The following is a 20007-nucleotide window of genomic DNA, read 5'->3' as shown; positions in this document are numbered from 1 at the left end:
TTAGGAGTTCAGTATCTAGAGAAGAAAGGATTAAAACTTATTTCCACCAAACACTTTAGCATTTGAAATCCCATTCTGGCTGCCCTGGCTACCCTGACCAAAAGGTCTCGTGCAACAGCATTCGGCAAAAATTGAACTTTTGCAGCTGTTTGGCACTTCTTCAATGATCTATTCTCCTTGTATCTCATTTCAACACTGAACTTTTTGTTGTGTTCCATTCAAGCGTGGCAGGCACAATTTAAATGTGCCAAAAAGCAGGTCAATTCTGTTACAACTATTTTTTTCCCCCAACCAAAGCTGACTCAGTGCCACACACAGGGCCTAACTCTATCTCCTTCGCTTCAATAACAATTACTTTACCCCAAAGGTCTCAGGAGGGTTGCCCAAGGGAATGACGCTCTAAATAAAAGGCTAGATTCTCTGCAAGAGGTAATGACATGACTTCCTACAAGAAAATTGAAAAGGGAGCTTTGAAATGGAGACTGAAGGGAAAGTGCTCCTACTGGAAACCACACTGGATGGGCATAACAACGATTGCCAAGGAAATTATTACAAAGTGTAATAGTTTCAAAAGTAACATTGATCTGGAAAGTGATAGATTAAGACCATTAGGCAATGAGTCTGTTGGTATGAGTACGCAGAAAGGATCTTGAAATTTTTATAGCAAAGCAGCTTCCTGTACTCTTTAATACTCAATAACAGACAATGCAAGCAAATCACCACTTCACAAAATCCAGGAAGATAGGCAGGTAAAGGCTGGTAATATTTACCTGTGAAAGATTGTTCTCACCATCTATAGCACTAAGCCAAGTGTACTTACATAACAGAAAATGACTGCTGCCCCAGAGAAAACACAGTTTAAGCTGGAGCTAAGGGTAAGGGAAATCCTACCAATACAGTGTACTCCTTCTCGTCTTCTTTCACGGTGCTAATACAAAAAGAATATTTTACTCTACAGAGGAAAAATAACTTCAAGACAATAGTTTTGGCAAGAAAGAAATGGCAGCTGAGAAGTGTACTGTCGGGCAGTACATTTCCTTCAAGTTTCTCTTGCAGTATATATGCTAGGCAGGGATGAAAGAAAGAGGGACAGCTAGCGACTGAAAATGAGACTCTGTGAAAAGTGCCTCATATGAAAGCATGAAAATCTCCCTAGAGTGAGCACAACATATTGCCACTAATAAGAGGAACTAACCAGCAGTAGTTGTAATAGAAATGTCAGGATGCAGTTTTATTCAAAAACCTGCAGTGTCCCATCAAGCATTCAGTCTTGAGGTGACGTGATTAAAACTTCATCAAAATCCATGTGAAATGTCAAGTGGAAGTAGAAGTTGTAACTGGATCGTGTTGGTTTTGGTCTACTGTAATATTTTGGAACCAGAAAAAATGTTAAAAAGCTGGAGTAAAAAAATTCTGCTTCTACAACCAAGACTATGAAACCAGAAGCAATAAGGATAAACCTTTCTCACCCTTACAACACTACTCTCTATAGATAGGATATGCTATATAAGCAAAACAGTGACATTTTTATAAAAAAATATAACCTAAATAGAAAGGCATAACTTTCTGAAATCTAACGTATTCGTTGTATTTGTATGCATATGCAAATTTAATAATGAGAATAAGTTAATGTGTGGAGAGAAACACGCATTAATCTGTGAAGTTATTAAACATGAAAATCTGAAACAGAAGAACTTCAGAGGGAAGGCAAATGCTAGATCTGGAAATTTCTGAAATGCTGTGCACAAACTATCTAGACAAATTAATTAACGCTAAGACTATTTGTGAACATACTAGTAACAATTAATTTAGTGAAAATTAAAATACAGTTCTTTCATTCTTTTTAAAGAGTGCTCCATTAATTTTTGAAGACAAATTTCTATTTCTTTTATGGAGGCAAATGCTCTACAGGCAAACAGATGCTACTCAGACTTTTATAAATCTTTTAAAATACTCATTCAAGAATCAGTTTTAACAACAGTTTGGTGCTAACCACTACAGAGGTCTGTCACTGACCCCAGCAGATGAAAATTATCATCTCACAAAATCTAGGTTAGGTATAGAGATTTCTTTAAATATTTTGACTAGAACTTCCTTTCTGGAAACAGGAAGTAGTTTGTCAGTTCCAGAACATCCAGAAATGGAAGGGACTTACAAGCATCAACAAGTCCAATTCCTAATTTTAGATTAAAACATTTTTAAATTGAATTACATAAAATATCTTACGTAAAAATATGTCCACCTTGTATTTTTAATGCAAAAAGATAAACCATGCTGTAGTTAGGAGTTGTTAGGAGTGACAAAGTTCCCTTCTGGCACACTGAGTAGACATGAGAACTGTTATGTCTTCCGCAGAACCCTCCTGTTGTGAATTTGCTGAGGGTTACAGAACAGCAGGTATTGACTGCTATCACAATGGTGCACCAGTGGCAATACTGCACCAACGGAGATTCCTTGATCCCAATTCATAAACTTATTCATCATCTGAAGAGCTAAGGAATAATCAGAAAAACCTGTTCACCCCTTAATACTTCCATACGACCAGTGTGAAAGTCCAATGGAGAGTAGAGACTAGCAGTGGATGACTGTGGTCTAAATTAAGACACACCATCTGGAATTGAATGCTCCAGGAGTGGAAACACAGCCCTACCATTTACCACGGGATGATCCAGACTGCATTGGAAGAAGGGGAAGTTCCTGAATACCTGCAATACACTACACAATTATGTGGAGCAACACAGCGTAAGCAGTTTTTGAGAAAGGGAAGAAAAACAGCCCAAATCCTTCTCAAAGTTGGTTTTGCCTTAAAACAAAGTGAAGTCAAGGGACCTGCACAGGAGATCAAGTTTTTAGGTATAAAATGCTAGATGGATGTTCTCAGTTTCTAATGAATGTGATCAACAAAATAAGAGCTATGTCTCCATTAATTACAAAAAGGAAACATAAGCTTGCTGTGGGTTTTGGAGAATAAATATAACAAATTAAAGCCTGATTGTAAGCCCTCACTATCAAATGACTCAGAAGAACAATTTCCAATGGGCCTTGAGCAAAAACAAGCATTTGAACAACTAAATGGGAGATAGTTTGTCTAATTTGTCGATATTAGTCATATAGAAGATCATAGAATCACAGAATCATAGAATCACAAGGTTGGAAACAACCTGTAAGATCATCTAGTCCAACTGTCCTCCCATCACCAATGCTACCACAAGCACTAAACCATACCTCGTAGCTCCTCATCCAGACGCCTCTTGAACACTGCCAGGGATGGCGATTCCACCACTTCCCTGGGCAGCCATTCCAGAGCCTGACCACTCACTGAGAGAAAAAGCTTTCCTCATGTCCAACCTAAACCTCCTCTGGCACAACTTGTGGCCACTTCCTTGGGTCCTGTTTGTTGCCTGGAAGAAGAGGCCAAACCCCTCCTCACCACAACCTCCCTTCAGGAAGTTGTAGAGTGCAATGAGGTCTCCCCTGAGCCTCCTCTTCTCCAGACTGAACAATCCCAGCTCCCTGAGCCGCTCCTCATAAGACTTGTGCTCCAGACCCCTCACCAGTTTCGTTGCCCTTCTCTGGACACGTTCCAGGGCCTCAATGTCTTTCTTGTAGTGAGGAGCCCAAAACTGAACACAGTACTTGAGGTGCGGCCTCACCAGTGCTGATGAGGGATGATCACCTCCCTGCTCCTGCTGGCCACACTATTTCTAACGCAGGCCAGGATGGCATTGGCCCTCTTGGCCACCTGTCACTGCACACTGTCGGCTCATGTACAGCCAAGCATCAACCAACACCCCCAGGTCCCTTTCCTCTTCACAGTCGTCCAGCCATTCATCCCCAAGCCTGTAGGGCTGCATGGGGCTCTTGTGGCCAAAGTGCAGGACCGGCACTTGGCCTTGTTAAACCTCATCCTATTCACCTCAGCCCAGCGATCCAGCTGGGTCAAAGTCTCTCTGTAGAGCCTCCCTACCCTCAGGCAGATCAGGCAGATACTACCTCCCAACTTGGTGTCATCTGCAAACTTACTGAGGGTAAGGGATGGATAACTGAAAGCTAGTGGATGAGTAAGACAGCACTACATCAGAGAGTGGGTTTAAAGCCACTTCTGTGAAAAAAGTCAACAAGCTAAGTGAAAAAGTTACTTACTTGGAACAGCTTGAAAGACAAAGAGCAGAGAATAACTTTCATTGGCAGAACTTGTCTGCATTTAGAATTTGAATGCATTCAGATCAGCAACTCAAAGACTTAATATCTGAATATCTTGCTTTTTTAAATAATCTTTCACTTTACTTTACATTGATCTTTTACTGTCTTCAATAAATTCACAAAGTGCTTTTGTATTAAATGGAAAAACATCATCAGATTGCAGACAATAATTTAAATAATTAGACTGAGAGTCAAGTAATTAAGGTCCATTCCCCTGTCTGGCCAACAATCAACAATTGGATCCAATTCCTCAGAAGCCTAAGAGGAGAAGACTTGGTGACTATTTGAATTATTGGATGATTGTAGAAACACTGAAATGACAAAACTATGTCAGATAGGTACTTCTGAGACAAATTGGCCAAGAGACAATGAAGTATCATTTAGCAACAGGATTCAAAGTAAAATATCCTAGAGAAAACCATAAATAGATGGGAGAAAATCCTTTCTTGTCTGTTTTTTTCACCAGATTTGCTAATAGCTGCAGGAACCTCAACATCATGTGTTTTTGCGGCAACCCTGAATGATGACAAACCAGGTCTTCCAGGTAATGCACATATTTCAGGTTATACTAACTTGTAAACACCCTAGAGGAAAGCATTTTCTGAAGTACCTCTGACATCAACTATTTCAAGAAGCAGACTACTTACCTGTTCATTTTTCAGTGCTGGACCAATACAGACCATTTATGAGTGACTGTTTCTATCGATAATGGTAGTATAGAAAAAATCCCTTCCACCGTTTACTAAATCTAGAAACTATAGACGGCTTCTCACATTCTTCTTGTAATCTGAGAACTGTGAAACTAACCTGAAAAGAAATGCCAGAAAGTGTAGTGGGAGATATGACAAATGATGTCAAAGCACAATTAGCATAAAGGAGGTGAACGAGGAATAATTATGCACTTTCTTTTAATACAAAAATGAGAGAACATTAAATGAAATAACAGAAACAATTTTCAAAACAAACACTGAAAATAATTTTTCAGAAAGTATGTAGTTAAGCTTCGGAAGTTCTTTCTACAAGTAATGTGAATAGTTAACTTCACATGGATTCAAAAGGCAATGAAACAATAAATACAAGAAAGAAACATTGAAGGCCACTGAATAGAAAAGTATGACCTTTGTTTCAAGAGGTACTTGAACTAAGATGTTGGAGAGTGGGAGAGATTTTGGAGACATTTTAGTCCTGCTTCTTGTACTCTTTTCTTTGTTAACTTTCCCCTCTTTAACCTGTTTATAAGCTGGGACAACCAGATTTACTGCCAGTCCATGTGCCCTCCAGGCACTAAATGTTTACTCAGTCCCACAGTCTATTTCCCAAAGGAGTAAATTCTGCAGCAAGTCTCACACGGAATAAATGCAGAACAAATCAAGCATCTAGAGTAGTGACCTTTGCCAAGGTACAGACAAACATCACATTTTGACATGTAGGAGACTCACTGCTCAAAATCCAGTCTTGTAGTGACTGCAAGCAGTTGTAAAAATTTCAGAACATAAGCTTCAACTTGTAATCTTTCCCAACATTAAAATAATTTTTAAAAGGGATTCCTTTCAGAATGGAAAGCTAGATGGAGAAACTCTGGCACTACAGGAAGTAAAGAGGGCATGATGTCTTGCCGTCTTATCCCTCCCTTTAGTATTTGTCAACCGTGTTATGATCAGGAAGGGGGGAATGTACGAATGGGTGCCTGGAGCAGATCACACAATCTGCCTCTGGACAGAAAGAAGTCAGAACTAAATTATAATCTTCAAGCATTAAGTGGGCATTGAGAATTGGCTTTACAGATGGAAACTATAATTTTGACAAATTAGATTATGATGTGGAATCCATTCAAAAGAATCTGAATATGAGTTCTATCAAGGTTCCAGGATAATAAATTAAAAATGGTCTTTTCAATTACATTATTTTTTCAGAAGCCAGAGGATATTCAATCCCATGCAGGTAAGCATGCCAACCTGCAGACTGTGTATCCTTATCATTCAGATTTGCAAAACAGTTCCACACTCCTTTTTCCATTAGTTTAGTACTTTCTACCCTAACACTGTTTTGCATCTAACAGGAAGAATCCATAACAAAGGAAAAGTTAAAGAAGATGACAATAAAATTGGATACTGCACTGAGCAAGTCTTTTTAAAGCATGTTTAACCTGGAATACAGAGAGAAATAGAAATGATCAGTTCTAAAATTTTTTTGTTTTTCACACTCTAATAAAAGTGTTGGAACTTGTGATGTTAGGATTCTAGCAGTACGTATCACTAGATCAGCAAAGAATTTAGTAACTGAAAAATCAAGATAACAGTTTCTGAGCACTTCATTATAATTTCTGAAAGATAACTGTGTAAAAGAGAAAACTCTTAGCTAAAAAGTTACATGAATTTATAAGCTACCATTTACCAACACACACACGTGTGTGCACATACACACACCGGTACTTTATATATAGACAACAAATCTGTGGCAATTTGGTCACATTTGAGGGGAAAATTTAATTTCTAATCTTTTCAAAACTCATCCCCTGAGTTTCATTTCAGTGGTATACCACTCAGGATGTTACCCTAACCTATTTCTTAAATAATGGACAACTGTGAAACTATCAGAACAGTCATTTTTTAATGCCTGGTTTATATTCTGAAAGGTTTACTGTGTTTTACCAATCCTTAAGTTGCATATTCATTGCTATATTTTCCTCTAACTGCTGTCACTTATATTGTCATGCAGAAGGGCAAATCAGGGTCAGTTTATGTAAGCGGCATCAATCCGAAAAACTTCATCAGTCTTTATTTCAAGGCATTATGCAAAGAAAACTGACATTAAGAGAGCCTTAACTGACAGCAAATGAAATCAATCAGCAAATCACTAAGCCATAATAAACTCACTCAGGTTGTAGATAACCCTTCCTTTTCCAGGTCTTTAACTACAAGGCCCAGGAAATGCAGTACCGGGGCAGAAAAGTCTCCCTTAGTTCCAATGCAAAATGCTAATATGGAGCATTGTTTCATAAAAATTTTGTTCTGTAAGCTATCACTAAGAATAACAAACAAATGACTACAGAGATGTTCTATAAAGATGGAATAACAAGCAGGTAATTGAAAAAGACTAGGCAGATATTCAGCCCTTGAAGACTTTTTTTTTTGTTTAAGTGTAATTAATATAAAATGTTTTGATTCTGTTCCTGCAACTAAGATATTTGTGTCATAAAATCTATTGCTTTATTAAATCCTATTACATAGGCTCACTCACTTAGTACTTGCTAGTTTTTTGAATTAAAACAAGCACACACAAAAAAATAAGGGCCCAGATAATTCCAAATCTCTGATAGCATTCACTTCATGATTCCTTTTTGCAACCCACATGATCAGCAGCAGTTTAACAGCTGTGTTCCCTAACGGGCTTATCTGTGTTACAACAGCATACACTGCAGACAATATCAAACAATGTAGTGACATCCAGGCTATGCAGTGGCTATCTGATAAAATCACTCCTTTTCTGAAGATACTGTGCATAGATAATTACACAAATTTATGAGAAAAACTGACTAACAAAGAAAGTGCTGTGGTAACTATATTTGTTATTTTCTGTTACTGCATGCTGTTTCATTTTTGTAGTTCCAACATTTAGAGCCTGCTTTCATTCACAGAGGCAACTTTGGACACACCTTGACCTCACCACATCTACTGAGTGAACTTTCTTAAATATCAGTACAGATGATTTTTAAGAGATTACCCACGTGCCACAGATACAAATGTATGAAAAATTAGAAGTGGACAAAGCCTAATTGCTTCAAAGGGTCAAGAAAGAAATTTCTCCATTAAGAAAGGTTACTGAAAGGTTAAATGATTATATACTAACTTTGGAATTGAAGATAATCAGCAGCAGATCTTGACTAAATAAGATTTCATAAAACTAGTTTTACAAAAAAGGCTAGGCAAAAGTTTCATAGGCATAAAGAGGCAGCTTTCAGTATTTAATTAATTGGTGATTACAGGTACTGACTTCGATATTTGCTCTCACTAACTGCCAAAGATTTAACAGGATGCAATCATTATCACCTACTACAACAAGGATTCTTCATATAGTCTCTACTCATTTCTTAGAATAAAGAAAGGCAAGGTGAGAAATAAAAAAATGAAAATTTGATGAGAAAGTGAGGGAAATAGGCTAGTGATAAGGAGAGTAAAACCTGAAGGGAGAGTGGGATTAAATGCACACTGAGGGCAGGGAGTGAATGAATGCAAAAAGAAATGCTATGGAGAAAGGAGGAAACTGGGAACACAGATAATCAGCAAAAAGGAGAAGTGGTGTGAAAATCAAATAATAAAAGCCAGATTTTCAGCATTGTTAGTACTTTGAAGAAGCCTCACCTATTTATGTTTTAAGTTGCATAGGGCTAACATATGTAAACACAGTGATATAAACAGTAACAAATACAGGCTTCCAAATCCTGAAAACTTGCTTCCGGAAAGTCTGCTTCATTTACTAAGAACATTACCAGAACCAGCCATTCCCAAAGGGAATTTTCCAAGGACCAATAAAGGATATCTGTTGGTTGAGGTCTACTACAGGCCACTTGATCAAGAGGGAGGACTGCTGACAAGGCCTTCTTGCTTCAACTGTCAGAAGCATCTCGCTTGCAGGCTCTCATCTTGATGGGGAATTTCAACCACTCAAACATCTGCTAGGAAGATAATACGGTAGACCACAAGCAATCCTGGGGACTCCTGGAGTGCTCTGAGGATAACTTTCTGGTCCAGATATTAGACATACCAACCGGATGAGAAGAGTTACTGAACCTACTGCTCACCAGCACAGTGGGGCTCATTTAAGAGGTTGAGATAGGACGTAGTCTGGGCTGTAGTGACCACACCTTGGTAAAGTTTGTGATCTTCAGGAAGATGGGCCTGACAAAAACTGAAGTCAGGACAGTGAACTTCAGAAGAGTGAAATTCTGGCTGTTTAAGAAATTGTTGAGAAATTGTCCTTAGGGAAATAGGAATAGAGAGAGTCCTTTAAGGATACCTGTCAGACAGGATAAGAGCTCTCCATCCCTCAGTATAAGAAAACATGCAGAGGGAAGAAACTGTCATAGCTGAACAAGTATCTGCTGGGCAAACTGAAGGAAGGAAGGAAAGCAAGAAAATGTACAAGCAGAGGAAGCAGGAGGCATGCAGCTTAGCAATGATGCAGGGATGCTGTCTGGATGTGCAGAGAGGGGATGAGGAAAGATTCTACAGGTACACTGGTCAGACAAAAAAGGCCAAGGAGAGTGTAGCTCATCTGATCAATGAGGAGAACTGGTTTCAGCTGACATAGGGAGGTCTGAGGTATTCAGCAAGTTCTTTGCCTCAGTTTTCACTGGCAGTCAAGTTTCCCCCTCATGCCTCTCACATCCCTGAATCTCTAGGTTAGGGCTGAGTAAGTAAACTTCCTCCCTCTATAAGAGAAAAGCAATTTGGACACAAACTAACAAGACCAAAGTAGAAATCTTCTGGGCTTGATTACATGCATCCCAGGACTTGAAGAAACTGGCTGATATCATTTCCAAGGCACTCCCCATTATATCTGAAAAGTCGTGGCCGTCAGACGAAGTCCTCAGCGACTGGAAAAAGGGAACAATCACTCCCATCTTCAAGAGAGAGAAAGGAAGACCTCGGAAAAAACAGACCAGTGAGCCTCACTCTGTGCCTGGGAAGATCATGGAACTGATCCTTCTGGAAACTATGTTAAGGCATGTGAGAGACAAGAAAGTGATCTGAAACAGCCAGGACTGTTTCACCAAGTACAGTTTATGCCTCACTTATCTGGTGGCCTTCTACAATGGAGTGACAGCATTAGAGGGCAAAGGAAGGATAACTGATGCCATGTACCTAGATTTGTGCAAAGCCTTTGGCAAAGATCCACATCATGTCCTTAGATGAGAGATATGAATTTGAAGGCAGTCCGTTTGGTAGATAAAGAATTGGTTGGAAGGCCACAGCCAGAGCACTGTGGTCAATGGCTCTGTGGCTAGGTGGAGGCCAGCGACAGCTGGTTTCCCCAAGGGCTCCATCTTGGGTGAGGTACTAATTAATACCTTTAATAAAGACACAGATGCTGGTATTGAGTGCACCCACTGCAAGCTTGCAGGTGACACAAATCTGAGCAGTGCAGTAGATTTAGCTCAAGGAAGAGATGCCATTCAAAGAGGACTTGAAAAGGTTGAACTGTTTGACCCTAATGAGAATCAACAAAGCCAAGAGCAAGCAGTTGCACTGGGGTTGGGGCAAACCTAGAAATACAAACAGACTGGGAGAAGAACTCCTTGAAAGTAGGCTGAGAAGGACTTAAGAGTTCTGCTAGATGGAAGAAACATGAGCCAGCAGCCTGCACTTGTATCCTGAGCTGCATCGAAAGAGAGATGGAAAGTGAGATACTGTTCCTCTTTCCTCTGCCCTCACGATGCTCCATCTAAAGTACTGCATCCAGGTCTGGGACACCAAGCACAAGAAAAATGTGGAACTTTTGGATTAGGTCCTGAGGAGGGCCACAAGAATGATCAGAAGATTGGAGCACCTCTCCTAAGAAGAAAGGCTGACGGAGCTGGGATTTTCAGTGTGGAGAAGACAAGGTTCCAGGAACACCTCACTGCAGCCTTCCACTACTTACAGGGAGCTGGAGGGAAATCAACTGTTCACATGGTCTGATAGTGACAGGATAAGAATGGTTTTAAAGGAAAAGAAGGGAGATTCAGACTAGATTGGGGGAAAATTTTCTCTGAGAAGGTGCTTGAACAGGTTCTCCACCCCTGGAGTTGTTCAAAGCCAGGTTGGATGAAGCCCTAGGCAACCTGATCTAGTGGTGCCAATCCTGTTCACGTCAGGGGATTAGAAATGTATGATCTTTGAGGTCCCTTCCAACCCAAGCCATTCCAGGATTTAACAGTTCTGCATGTCTGCCCTCATTCTTCATCCTTCAGCAACTCAAGGGAGATTTTGGGCACCTACAGTTATATTATGCTAACAAGAAACTACTCTGCAAGGTGGTTTACCTTCATGCCAGAAGCTCTATACTCATGCCAGAAGCAATTTCTCTTGTAATGCAGTATGGATCCCATGGAGCATGCGTTTCATTTGAATACCACAGAATACAATGGAGGGTTATTACAGTCTGAGACCATCACCACTACCACCTTAATAATCCAAGTAAGTTTACATATACTCTAATAAAGAGTACTTTCTGTCAGCACATCCAAAACACGTAACTATGCAGTCAGTTGTACATGCTCACAAGGAATATAATCTTCAAAGCAGTTATAGTTAAAATTAATTATGGTAAAATGGCTTCTATACCTATCATCGTGTTGCAAACTACCTAAAGACATGGCTTCAGACACCAATTGAGCACTTTCAACAAGATACTGGAGTTTTTCATGTTACAACTCTTCAGTCTGGTCATTCCAATTTTATTTGGATGTTAATTACTGTATATTAAACCTTACATCAACTTTTATTTTTGGTAAACTGAAGTTTCCAAAAGGTAAGAGTTGCAGGAGATGTAATCCCACTCTAATGAGTTTAAAGCACTTGTTTATGAGGATTTCAACTCAAGGGGCAAGTATAAAGTATCATTATATTATGTTTTAAAAATCATTTTTATCTTTAAATGATATAGTAGAAGGCAGACTGGTGACCAGCCCAGAAGCAGGACATTCTGACAGTAGATAAGAAATTTGTTATTTTGAAAAAGAGGAGGAGGGCAGCCCAGGTGCTGCTGATAGCAGACGTTGAGCTCCAAGAGAAAGAATACTCAATTTCACACAGTAATAAGCAAAGTAGTCAGATTCCAAACAAGGCACCAGCCTGGCCTCTGTAATAAAGTGGATAGTTCCTTCTGTGGGTGAAATGGTAGAACCAAAAAAGAAAGCAACGTAAGTGTTTGCAGTTTGGGTGCACTTACATATAAATATACCACCTTTAAGACTGTTGAAATGGTTTATTTTCTGCAAAGTATTAAGAACTGAAGAAAAAAAAAACAGAGATAGAGAAGAAAAAAGGGGGAAAAAAAAGCACCAAAACAGAATTACTGGATTCAAAATACGAACAATTCTGTTTTCAAGGCACTGCACAATTAATTTGTGTCATTAAGCCCTCGTACTAGAGCTATACTTAGTGTTTGAAAGATTTGCTCTATGCAGATGATAAAATCTGATGACAGAATTATAATGATACCTTTGAAACCACTTGCTTCCTCAACTTGGCAAGAAATATTTTATTGACAAGAAGTAAACAGAAGAATGAAAAAGTATTTTTTATTTTGGAAAAAAATACTAGCAAAATTATGTATTATCTTTACCTTCAAATCTATCTGGCATAAATCTAAAATTAATGAACAAGGGAAAATCTTACATATTGAAATGTTCCTAACACTTAAAACTACATTTATGTTCGCCCAAGTAATTAGAAGATCTATAGCCCAATCAGACAAGGCCTTACTAAATCATATATGAATATAAAATTACACATCCTTCATAAACTTATAATGATTATATGTTAATACTGAAGATAGATCAGTGTTTGACTATATTACTACCACCCCTATAAGCCTTGGTGTTATTACTACGCTTTTCATTTCAACACCCCTCCAAACACTTGAGGAACTGAAAGAAGAAATCCCATGTGGACTTCCTCAACCTGTACAAACAGCTGAATACATTTTGAAGGCAGAGGGAGAGGACAGGGAGAGAGAGGGGAGCCAGGGAGGGAGCAGAACAGAGACAGGGAGAGGGAAAAAGGAGGGACAGGACTGGATACCAAAGGCATGGCAAATGAGACAAAGGGAGTGGAAGGAAGGCACAGAGATAAGAGACAGGCAGAGGCTGTGGCATGGACCTAGATGAAGTAACAGGCAGCAAGGGAGAGGGAGGCAGCAAAAAAGGAGGAAGGAGAAGGAGGAAGGCAGCAGGCTCGAGCAGCAGGGAGGGAGCATGAGGAAGACCATATGTGCAGCAGGAACAGGTGTGCAGTGAGAGGCAAAAATAAAGAGGGAGACAGAGAGGAAGGCTGAGAGGGAGGCAGGCAAGGAGCAAGATAACTTATCTATCTCAAATGCACTTGGAGGAAAGAAAGCAAACCACAACTGTACAGTACCAATGCCAAAACTAAGGGAGAGCTCAGTAATGAAAATAATTACATTTATTCAAATCACTCATAGTTTATATTTAAAATAAAGTACAATTTTATTAAAATGAAAAGGACTTCCAACAACTAGGTAAATTGTCAATCTCATATCTCAGGTGAAGGGCAACACATGAAGAAATGTTTTATCATAAGAGTTATAATGCTCACAAACACAGCCACAGATACCTGCATTTACACCCAGGAGGGGAGTAAACTCTTCAAAAGGGCTGACAACAGCAGGACTAGGGGAAATGGTTTTAAGTTGAAGGAGGGAAGATTTAGGTTGGATGTTAGGGGGAAGTTCTTTACTAGGAGAGTGGTTAGGCCCTGGAACGGGCTGCCCAGGGAGGTTGTGGATGCCCCATCCTTGGACGTGTTTAAGGCCAGGTTGGACGGGGTCCTGGGCAACCTGATCTGAATGTGTATGTTTGGTGGCCCTGCTAGGCAGGGGGGTTGGAACTACATGATCCTTGAGGTCCATTCCAACCCGGGTGATTCTGTGTGATTCTGTGATTCCTTGTATACCATAAGCTTGCCTATAGTCTCATCCTCATATCTGCTTTTTTTTACACGTCATAGATGCACCAAAAGGGCAAATCCTCATTAAATTCAGAAAACCCATATATTTGGAGTTTCTAATTCATGTGAATCCTGCAAAGTGGCAACAGAAATTCATCTCTGAACATCAATTCTCATCTAAAGCAAAATTCAGAAGTCATATTATATCCTTCAACAACCAGATATTGGTGGAAGAAAAAGACCTCCATGCCAAACACTGACCAAAAGCAACCACCACAAATTAAAACAATCAGTCAATGAAATGTGCAAATAGAGACTTCTAAGATAGAGGTCAAAGTAGTTCCCATGACACAGAAAATGATTACTCTTTCTGTAACTGTACTTCTGCAGACAGCTACCACACGTGAACATCACCAGCTGCCTGATCACACAGCCATCCACTTGCTGTTAATGGCATCTTTTGGGCAAGTGGTGGATATGATCCTGATACATGTAGCTATTTTCTATTTGTCATTGTTCTTAATTGTCAATGCCAGGTTAAATTTTAAGTTTCACATACAATTTCACTTTCTGTCTTCATAGAAATACTCAGGCGTGGCCAGAACAGAACATGTTGTCCTTTCATGTGTTTCAGTAGCTCAAAGGTAACGCCTCACTTTGCATCTTCAAACTTAGCAAACTAACAAACAGTACATCCTCATGAGTCACAGTAAGTAAATATCAGATGAGGGTATTTCAAAACTATAGCCTTTATATCGGTTTATTCCTGAAGATACTGCACCTTTTCCATTTCTTATTCATCTCAAGTCACACTTTCAAACTATTATAGTAACTCTTGTTACTATGTAACAGCTTCCAAGTATTTAACAAATACCTATAAATTAAGTCACACTTATTACTACCATGCATTTCAGCCTTTACATAGGGTTTTAGAAGACATCTAGTGCAAGGATATTATTGTTGAAAAACTTACATTTTGATTAATTATCTAATTCTGCAGTTCAATAAAGTGCAAGCTTTGCAGAAAATTCAGAGTTTTGTTTCCCAAGCGTTTCACGGCCCAAAGGTCTATCACTAGAGTGCAGGACACATTCTTTACAACACATGAGCCACTTCCTACGAAGGGATTTCTTTTGTCTGAATCTTTGATCAGCCCTGTGAGTAGTAATGGTATGTGGAAAGTTACATTCATTCAATAGGAAGAAAAAAAAAAGCAAAAAAAAAAGCAGCCTTCTGATAATTAAGTACCCCAGAATAAAACAAGCCTGATAGCTTGGTTCATAGTCAAGCAACTTGTGTTCATTATGCCAGTTTTCTTTGTACTTGTTTCCTCTAAAGAGAGCTTACCTTTCCCAAGAAACATTCACACGGAGATAATAGCAACTCCAAAATTCCAAGACGCCCCATTTCCCACTGACAAGGAATACAGATCTCTAATGCTATGGCCATAAAGTAAATTAAGGATAGATTTAAGATCTCATCCTGTCAAATGCTTTTAAGTGCCACTTGTTTTCTGAAAATTTTGGAAAAAAGATAATCTCATAGATGTGCCTGTACACAGAAGCTTTTCATTTTCTCCTCTTGTGAGGAAAAGGTGAGACACTCCAATACACTGGATATCAAACAAAGATCAATTACTGATTTCAGCCACTTACAATGAATTGGATGCATGAAAAATAAAAATTAAACAACGTGTTTTTCTATGAATATTCAAGAACTATTGCTTCGTCCCCACCATAATGTCTAATTCTGGATCGTCATTTCTCTGCAATTTTTTAAAGAAAGCACCAAACAGCAACAAATTTAAATATTTGGTAAATAAATCCTTATATCTAACATTCACAAAGAATAAGGCCTTTAAATGAAATGTACCCAACCTATAATTACTATAAAGTACACATAGCAGTTAGAGAAACCAAGCATGCAAACAATTCCACTGATTTCCATCAGTAGTGTTTGCAAGTTGTTTACTGACTCCTGACATCACTCAAGATCTTAGGATTGCTTTAAATACAATTTTGCATACAGAGGTGAAATTGAAGCAAACTCGTTGACTGCCAGCTATATAAAATAAATAAAAACTCTATAATAAACTTTAAAAACTATCAAACAGGCACTGAGTAACTAGAATCAGGAAAAAAGAAAAGGAAAAAAGAAAGGAAAAGGGGGGAAAAAGGGGAAGGAAACTGTATGGGAAGTGCTGAGTCATGGCCTGAACCTCTGATTGATCACCTGAGGCGAGCACTGAGCCAGCCACAGGAGCACACGTGAAGGCAATTCACCTGTGCTGCTGGAAGGGGTGGAGCCTGGCTCCAGCCCTCCTAGACCTATTTAAGAGCTGACTAACAGTGGGGAAGGATCTCGTCTGGAGATCCCTCCTTCTGGTGTTTTGTGGTGAGCTCAACATAAGGGTAAGCCTTCCATTTATTCTCTTTTGTTATCATAGTCCACTTCACCTAACTCTCTTGTTTATATTGTGATCGTAACATCCACTGATTATATAGAAATTGAAAAGGAAAGGGAAGTAAAATAAAGAAATGAAAGGGGAAAGAGGAAAGGGAAAGCGAGAAAGGAAAGAGAAAGAACAGTAGAAAAGAACAATAAGATACACTGTACCACTGATGCTGTTTTCATACCTACGGTGTAACCATGTGCAATTGGAGTTGTTAGATAACACGAAGTGAGCTTATAATAGTGCACCACTAGTAAGCTAGCCAGAGCACACCGTGCTACGTTCCTACCACAAGCTCTGTGTACCGACGTGAATAGCAGTTTTTGAGATTCCTATCGCTTTTCATCTTTTTAGATAGAAGGAATGGGTTGCTTTGCAAATGTCTCTGCAACACTCCTGAGATCCAAAAAGAACACGGACTGGAGTGGAAGTCAGCCAACAGAGTGAGATCTGAATAAGAACAGCAATATTTTAAAATGCTGGTTATTTCTCCAGTGTCTTCTTTGAAAATAAGTCACTAGTAGGAACTCTTTACATAGCCACAGAAGTGCTCATCAGTATATGAAAACATTTCAACTGCACTCTGGTAAATGCATACAGCTGTTTTAACTAAAGTTCATGGGAATTCCAGGTGTTCCACTTCATTATGTTATTATGAAAGTATGATAATAAAGACATAATTTAAATCTATATGATATTGAAATGCATACATGCAAGAGAAAAATGGCAGATGTATGAAGCATAGAATACACCTCTCTAGCATGTCTGATTTTGTGACCCTGCTCCTGCAATTAAATACTTCATCTAGAACTGAAAATCTGTAATAAATTAAAAAGGGTTATTTCAGGAATGTAACATTTGCAGTGTGTGACTTCCTTGCTCTTTATATGACTAACTTTCCTCTCTCAGATTCACATAGGAAAACATAATGAGGAGGTATATACTCACTGTATTTTTCATTCCCTCACTGAAAAAATAATCTGCCTTTAGTGATAAAGTATTACAAGAATGAAGTCATTCTGCACAGCTATGAAGACTAAGGGACAGTCTGTGTTTAAGAAAACACAACAAACTTTAAAACAAGGTATGAAAGCTTTACTCCAAATCCATTCTTAGAGCTGCAAACATGTATTTTTTAGTTCATTTCTCTTTTTTTACCCTGTTCTTCCTCTTCACCAAATTATTACTGTTAATCACACAAGTCCTCAAACCCACATGAAACAAAACAGTTTCTATAACTGAGTATTCCAAGAAGTAGTTTCTTTTAAATAAGGAATGCTCAAAAATCACTACTAGTACTAATACTGTAACGTCAAAATTATGATACTGACCACACAAGCAATAAAATGCTGTTTTTTCCCTGCTTTGCCTTGCCTAAATCAATGGGGAAAAATGTAGAATACACTGATATTAATTTTTAAATACAGTATTTGCATGATCATTTTCCATGGCCATATTCCTGTCAGTTATTTAACATTATAATTGCAAAATTAAAAGTTCATATCATCTCCAAAATACAATATTAAGAGCACGTATGGAAATTATTTCTTTTTTGACTGTAATAGTCTTGAAGCTTTTTGTTCTCCACACATTCAGAGCAGTCCAGCTTCTCAGATGCAAAAGAGAGAAGGAAGAAACAGGATTGTTTCAGACTCTAACCTGAAATGCTACAACCTCTGGCCTGCCCTTCAGCCCTTCTACTGCAAAGGTCTCTAGGTGCAGTTTGGGTAGCTGCAGGGTGAAGTCATTCCTGGTTGCCGCAGTCCATGACAGCAAGGTCTGATCTCTGACCTAAAGGGAAAAAAACAGCATCAATGGTAATTCCCCTTCAGACACATTAACTGGGATGAACTGGGTCCCCTTGAGCCCACTGAGTGGACTTGCATTGATCGCTGGACCTGAAATCCATGAATAAATTTAGGACTAATTGATTTTTCGTTGCAAATAAATCTCTAATTCAGAGTGCTGGGAGAGAATGTTAAGAAGAAAAAGCATCTTCCCCTGGTCTGAAATGAGAAGGAAAGAAGAGCTGCTAAGGGCTCACAAGCCCACCTGATACACGCATTTTACAGATCTGTCCCCTGTAAAAACACAGTAAGAAAATAAATAGTAATTGTACTTCTCACTCAAAAACCCACCAGCAATGAAATTAAAAAGTTTTGTGATCATACAAACAAGAAGCTGTTACAGGACTTCTGTCTGGTGTATGGAGATCATATCAGCAATTCACAGTTGGATTCATTTAATACCAGTTCAGTTAGAGCCCTAACTAAAATGAATAATCCTCAAACAAAGCCAAAAAATACCTTCAACCTGCAGCACTGCAATTAACAGAAAGTGAAAAAAAATCTGCTCCTGGTTTTCTTACTGTAGATTCGCGTATAAGAAATAATGCACTAACTAGTACTAATCAACTTTCACACAGTTCATAACTATGACAGTTTGGAGTGAGAAATGCTACAGTTTGCACAAAATTCGAACAGTTTGATATTTATTTATTTAGTGTTGCAGGCAATCTGAAATGAAAGGATAAAACAAAACCCCCGAACGCTATCCATGCGATTTCTACATAAGGCTACAAACACAACCAGATGCAGTTTGTGTCACAGTGCCACCTGCTGACTAAGAGAGAAACTGGTTTTGATTTGGAATTCTGCCCGCTTTCAGAGTGATGAAAACACGAAGGTAAAGACTGTTAGCCATGTAAATTGATCAGTGCTTTTTTTTTTCCTTAAACACAACCAGACTTATAAGGCTTGAACAAGGGACAAGTATTTTTTCATTATTTAATTTCACATTTTTGCGTACTACTGTAACATGTAATTAGGCTATTAGCTGCATTTGAAGGGTTACGTATTTAGCCCATAACTTTCATGGACACATCACTCATACTGCCACACGCATATCTTTCATTCTGTTTAATATAAAAATTATCATGTGCGTCTCCAAAAGATGCCAGCAGCCAGACAAAATTCCAATACAGAAGGATAGAAGCACGTAAAAAGATACGTAACGAATAGAGGAAATATGTTCAAGTGGCACAAACTGACTCTGTTGAGTAGCAATAGCTAGTACTGCCAAAATAATCAACTCTTTAACAACAATGCACACTCTGACATACTAAATGCACCCAAAATACATTTAGATTTTTATATGCATAATTTACTAGATACCATTTAAAACAAATTTCAGATGATCTAGAGCCTCCCTCGTTCCAAAGAACTCACCATTCATGAATTAAAATATACTCCCATTCATTTTAAATCCCAGATTACTTTTTTGTAGTTGCTTACAAAATTAATTTTTTGTAAAATGTTGATGAGAGAACATATTTCAAATAATAGCACAGGCTTTGAAATCTGTTCTGACTGAAAGAAGCATGCACGTGTAAATCTACTGATACAAAGAAGAAAAGATTTTATTTTATCCGCTGCTCTCTTCTGTGGGAATAGGGAGCCCTACATTTCCCAAGTTGACCTAAAGAATTCCTGTCAGTACCTGTGGCTGCCAAACATATGCACTATGATGCAATTTTTATAACAGGAAAGGTCCTCCACGCATTTTTTGCACACACAGTGCACTAGGTTCAGCATATACAGTCCTGTGGAACAAACATGCTCTCCGGAATGTTCTGTCAGCATGTGTAATTCCAGTCAGATGTTAACCTTGCTGAATATGACA

The 20007-nt window shown here is 38.7% G+C and overlaps 1 protein-coding gene across 14 annotated transcripts in view; it reads right to left on the bottom strand.

The window, feature by feature from the left end:
• Positions 1 to 20007, bottom strand: part of CCDC171 (coiled-coil domain containing 171) — a 217685-nt gene that overhangs the window by 79229 nt on the left and 118449 nt on the right. For 13 of the 14 annotated variants that reach the window (XR_007373821.1, XR_007373820.1, XR_007373822.1 and 10 more), the window contains one exon: positions 17986 to 18117. The exons of the other annotated variant lie outside the window; for it this stretch is intronic. Coding sequence is in view for 7 of the 13 variants with exons in the window: in XM_048930579.1 (XP_048786536.1) it covers positions 17986 to 18117 (132 nt within the window). In the remaining 6 variants the exon portion in view is untranslated. The remainder of the gene's footprint in view (positions 1 to 17985; positions 18118 to 20007) is intronic. 14 annotated transcript variants of the gene reach the window in all.

The sequence above is a fragment of the Lagopus muta genome, chromosome Z, assembly GCF_023343835.1.
Source record: "Lagopus muta isolate bLagMut1 chromosome Z, bLagMut1 primary, whole genome shotgun sequence".
Taxonomy (NCBI): domain Eukaryota; kingdom Metazoa; phylum Chordata; class Aves; order Galliformes; family Phasianidae; genus Lagopus; species Lagopus muta.
Note: the sequence above shows the minus strand (reverse complement) of the source record. Positions and strands in the feature narration are given on the sequence as shown.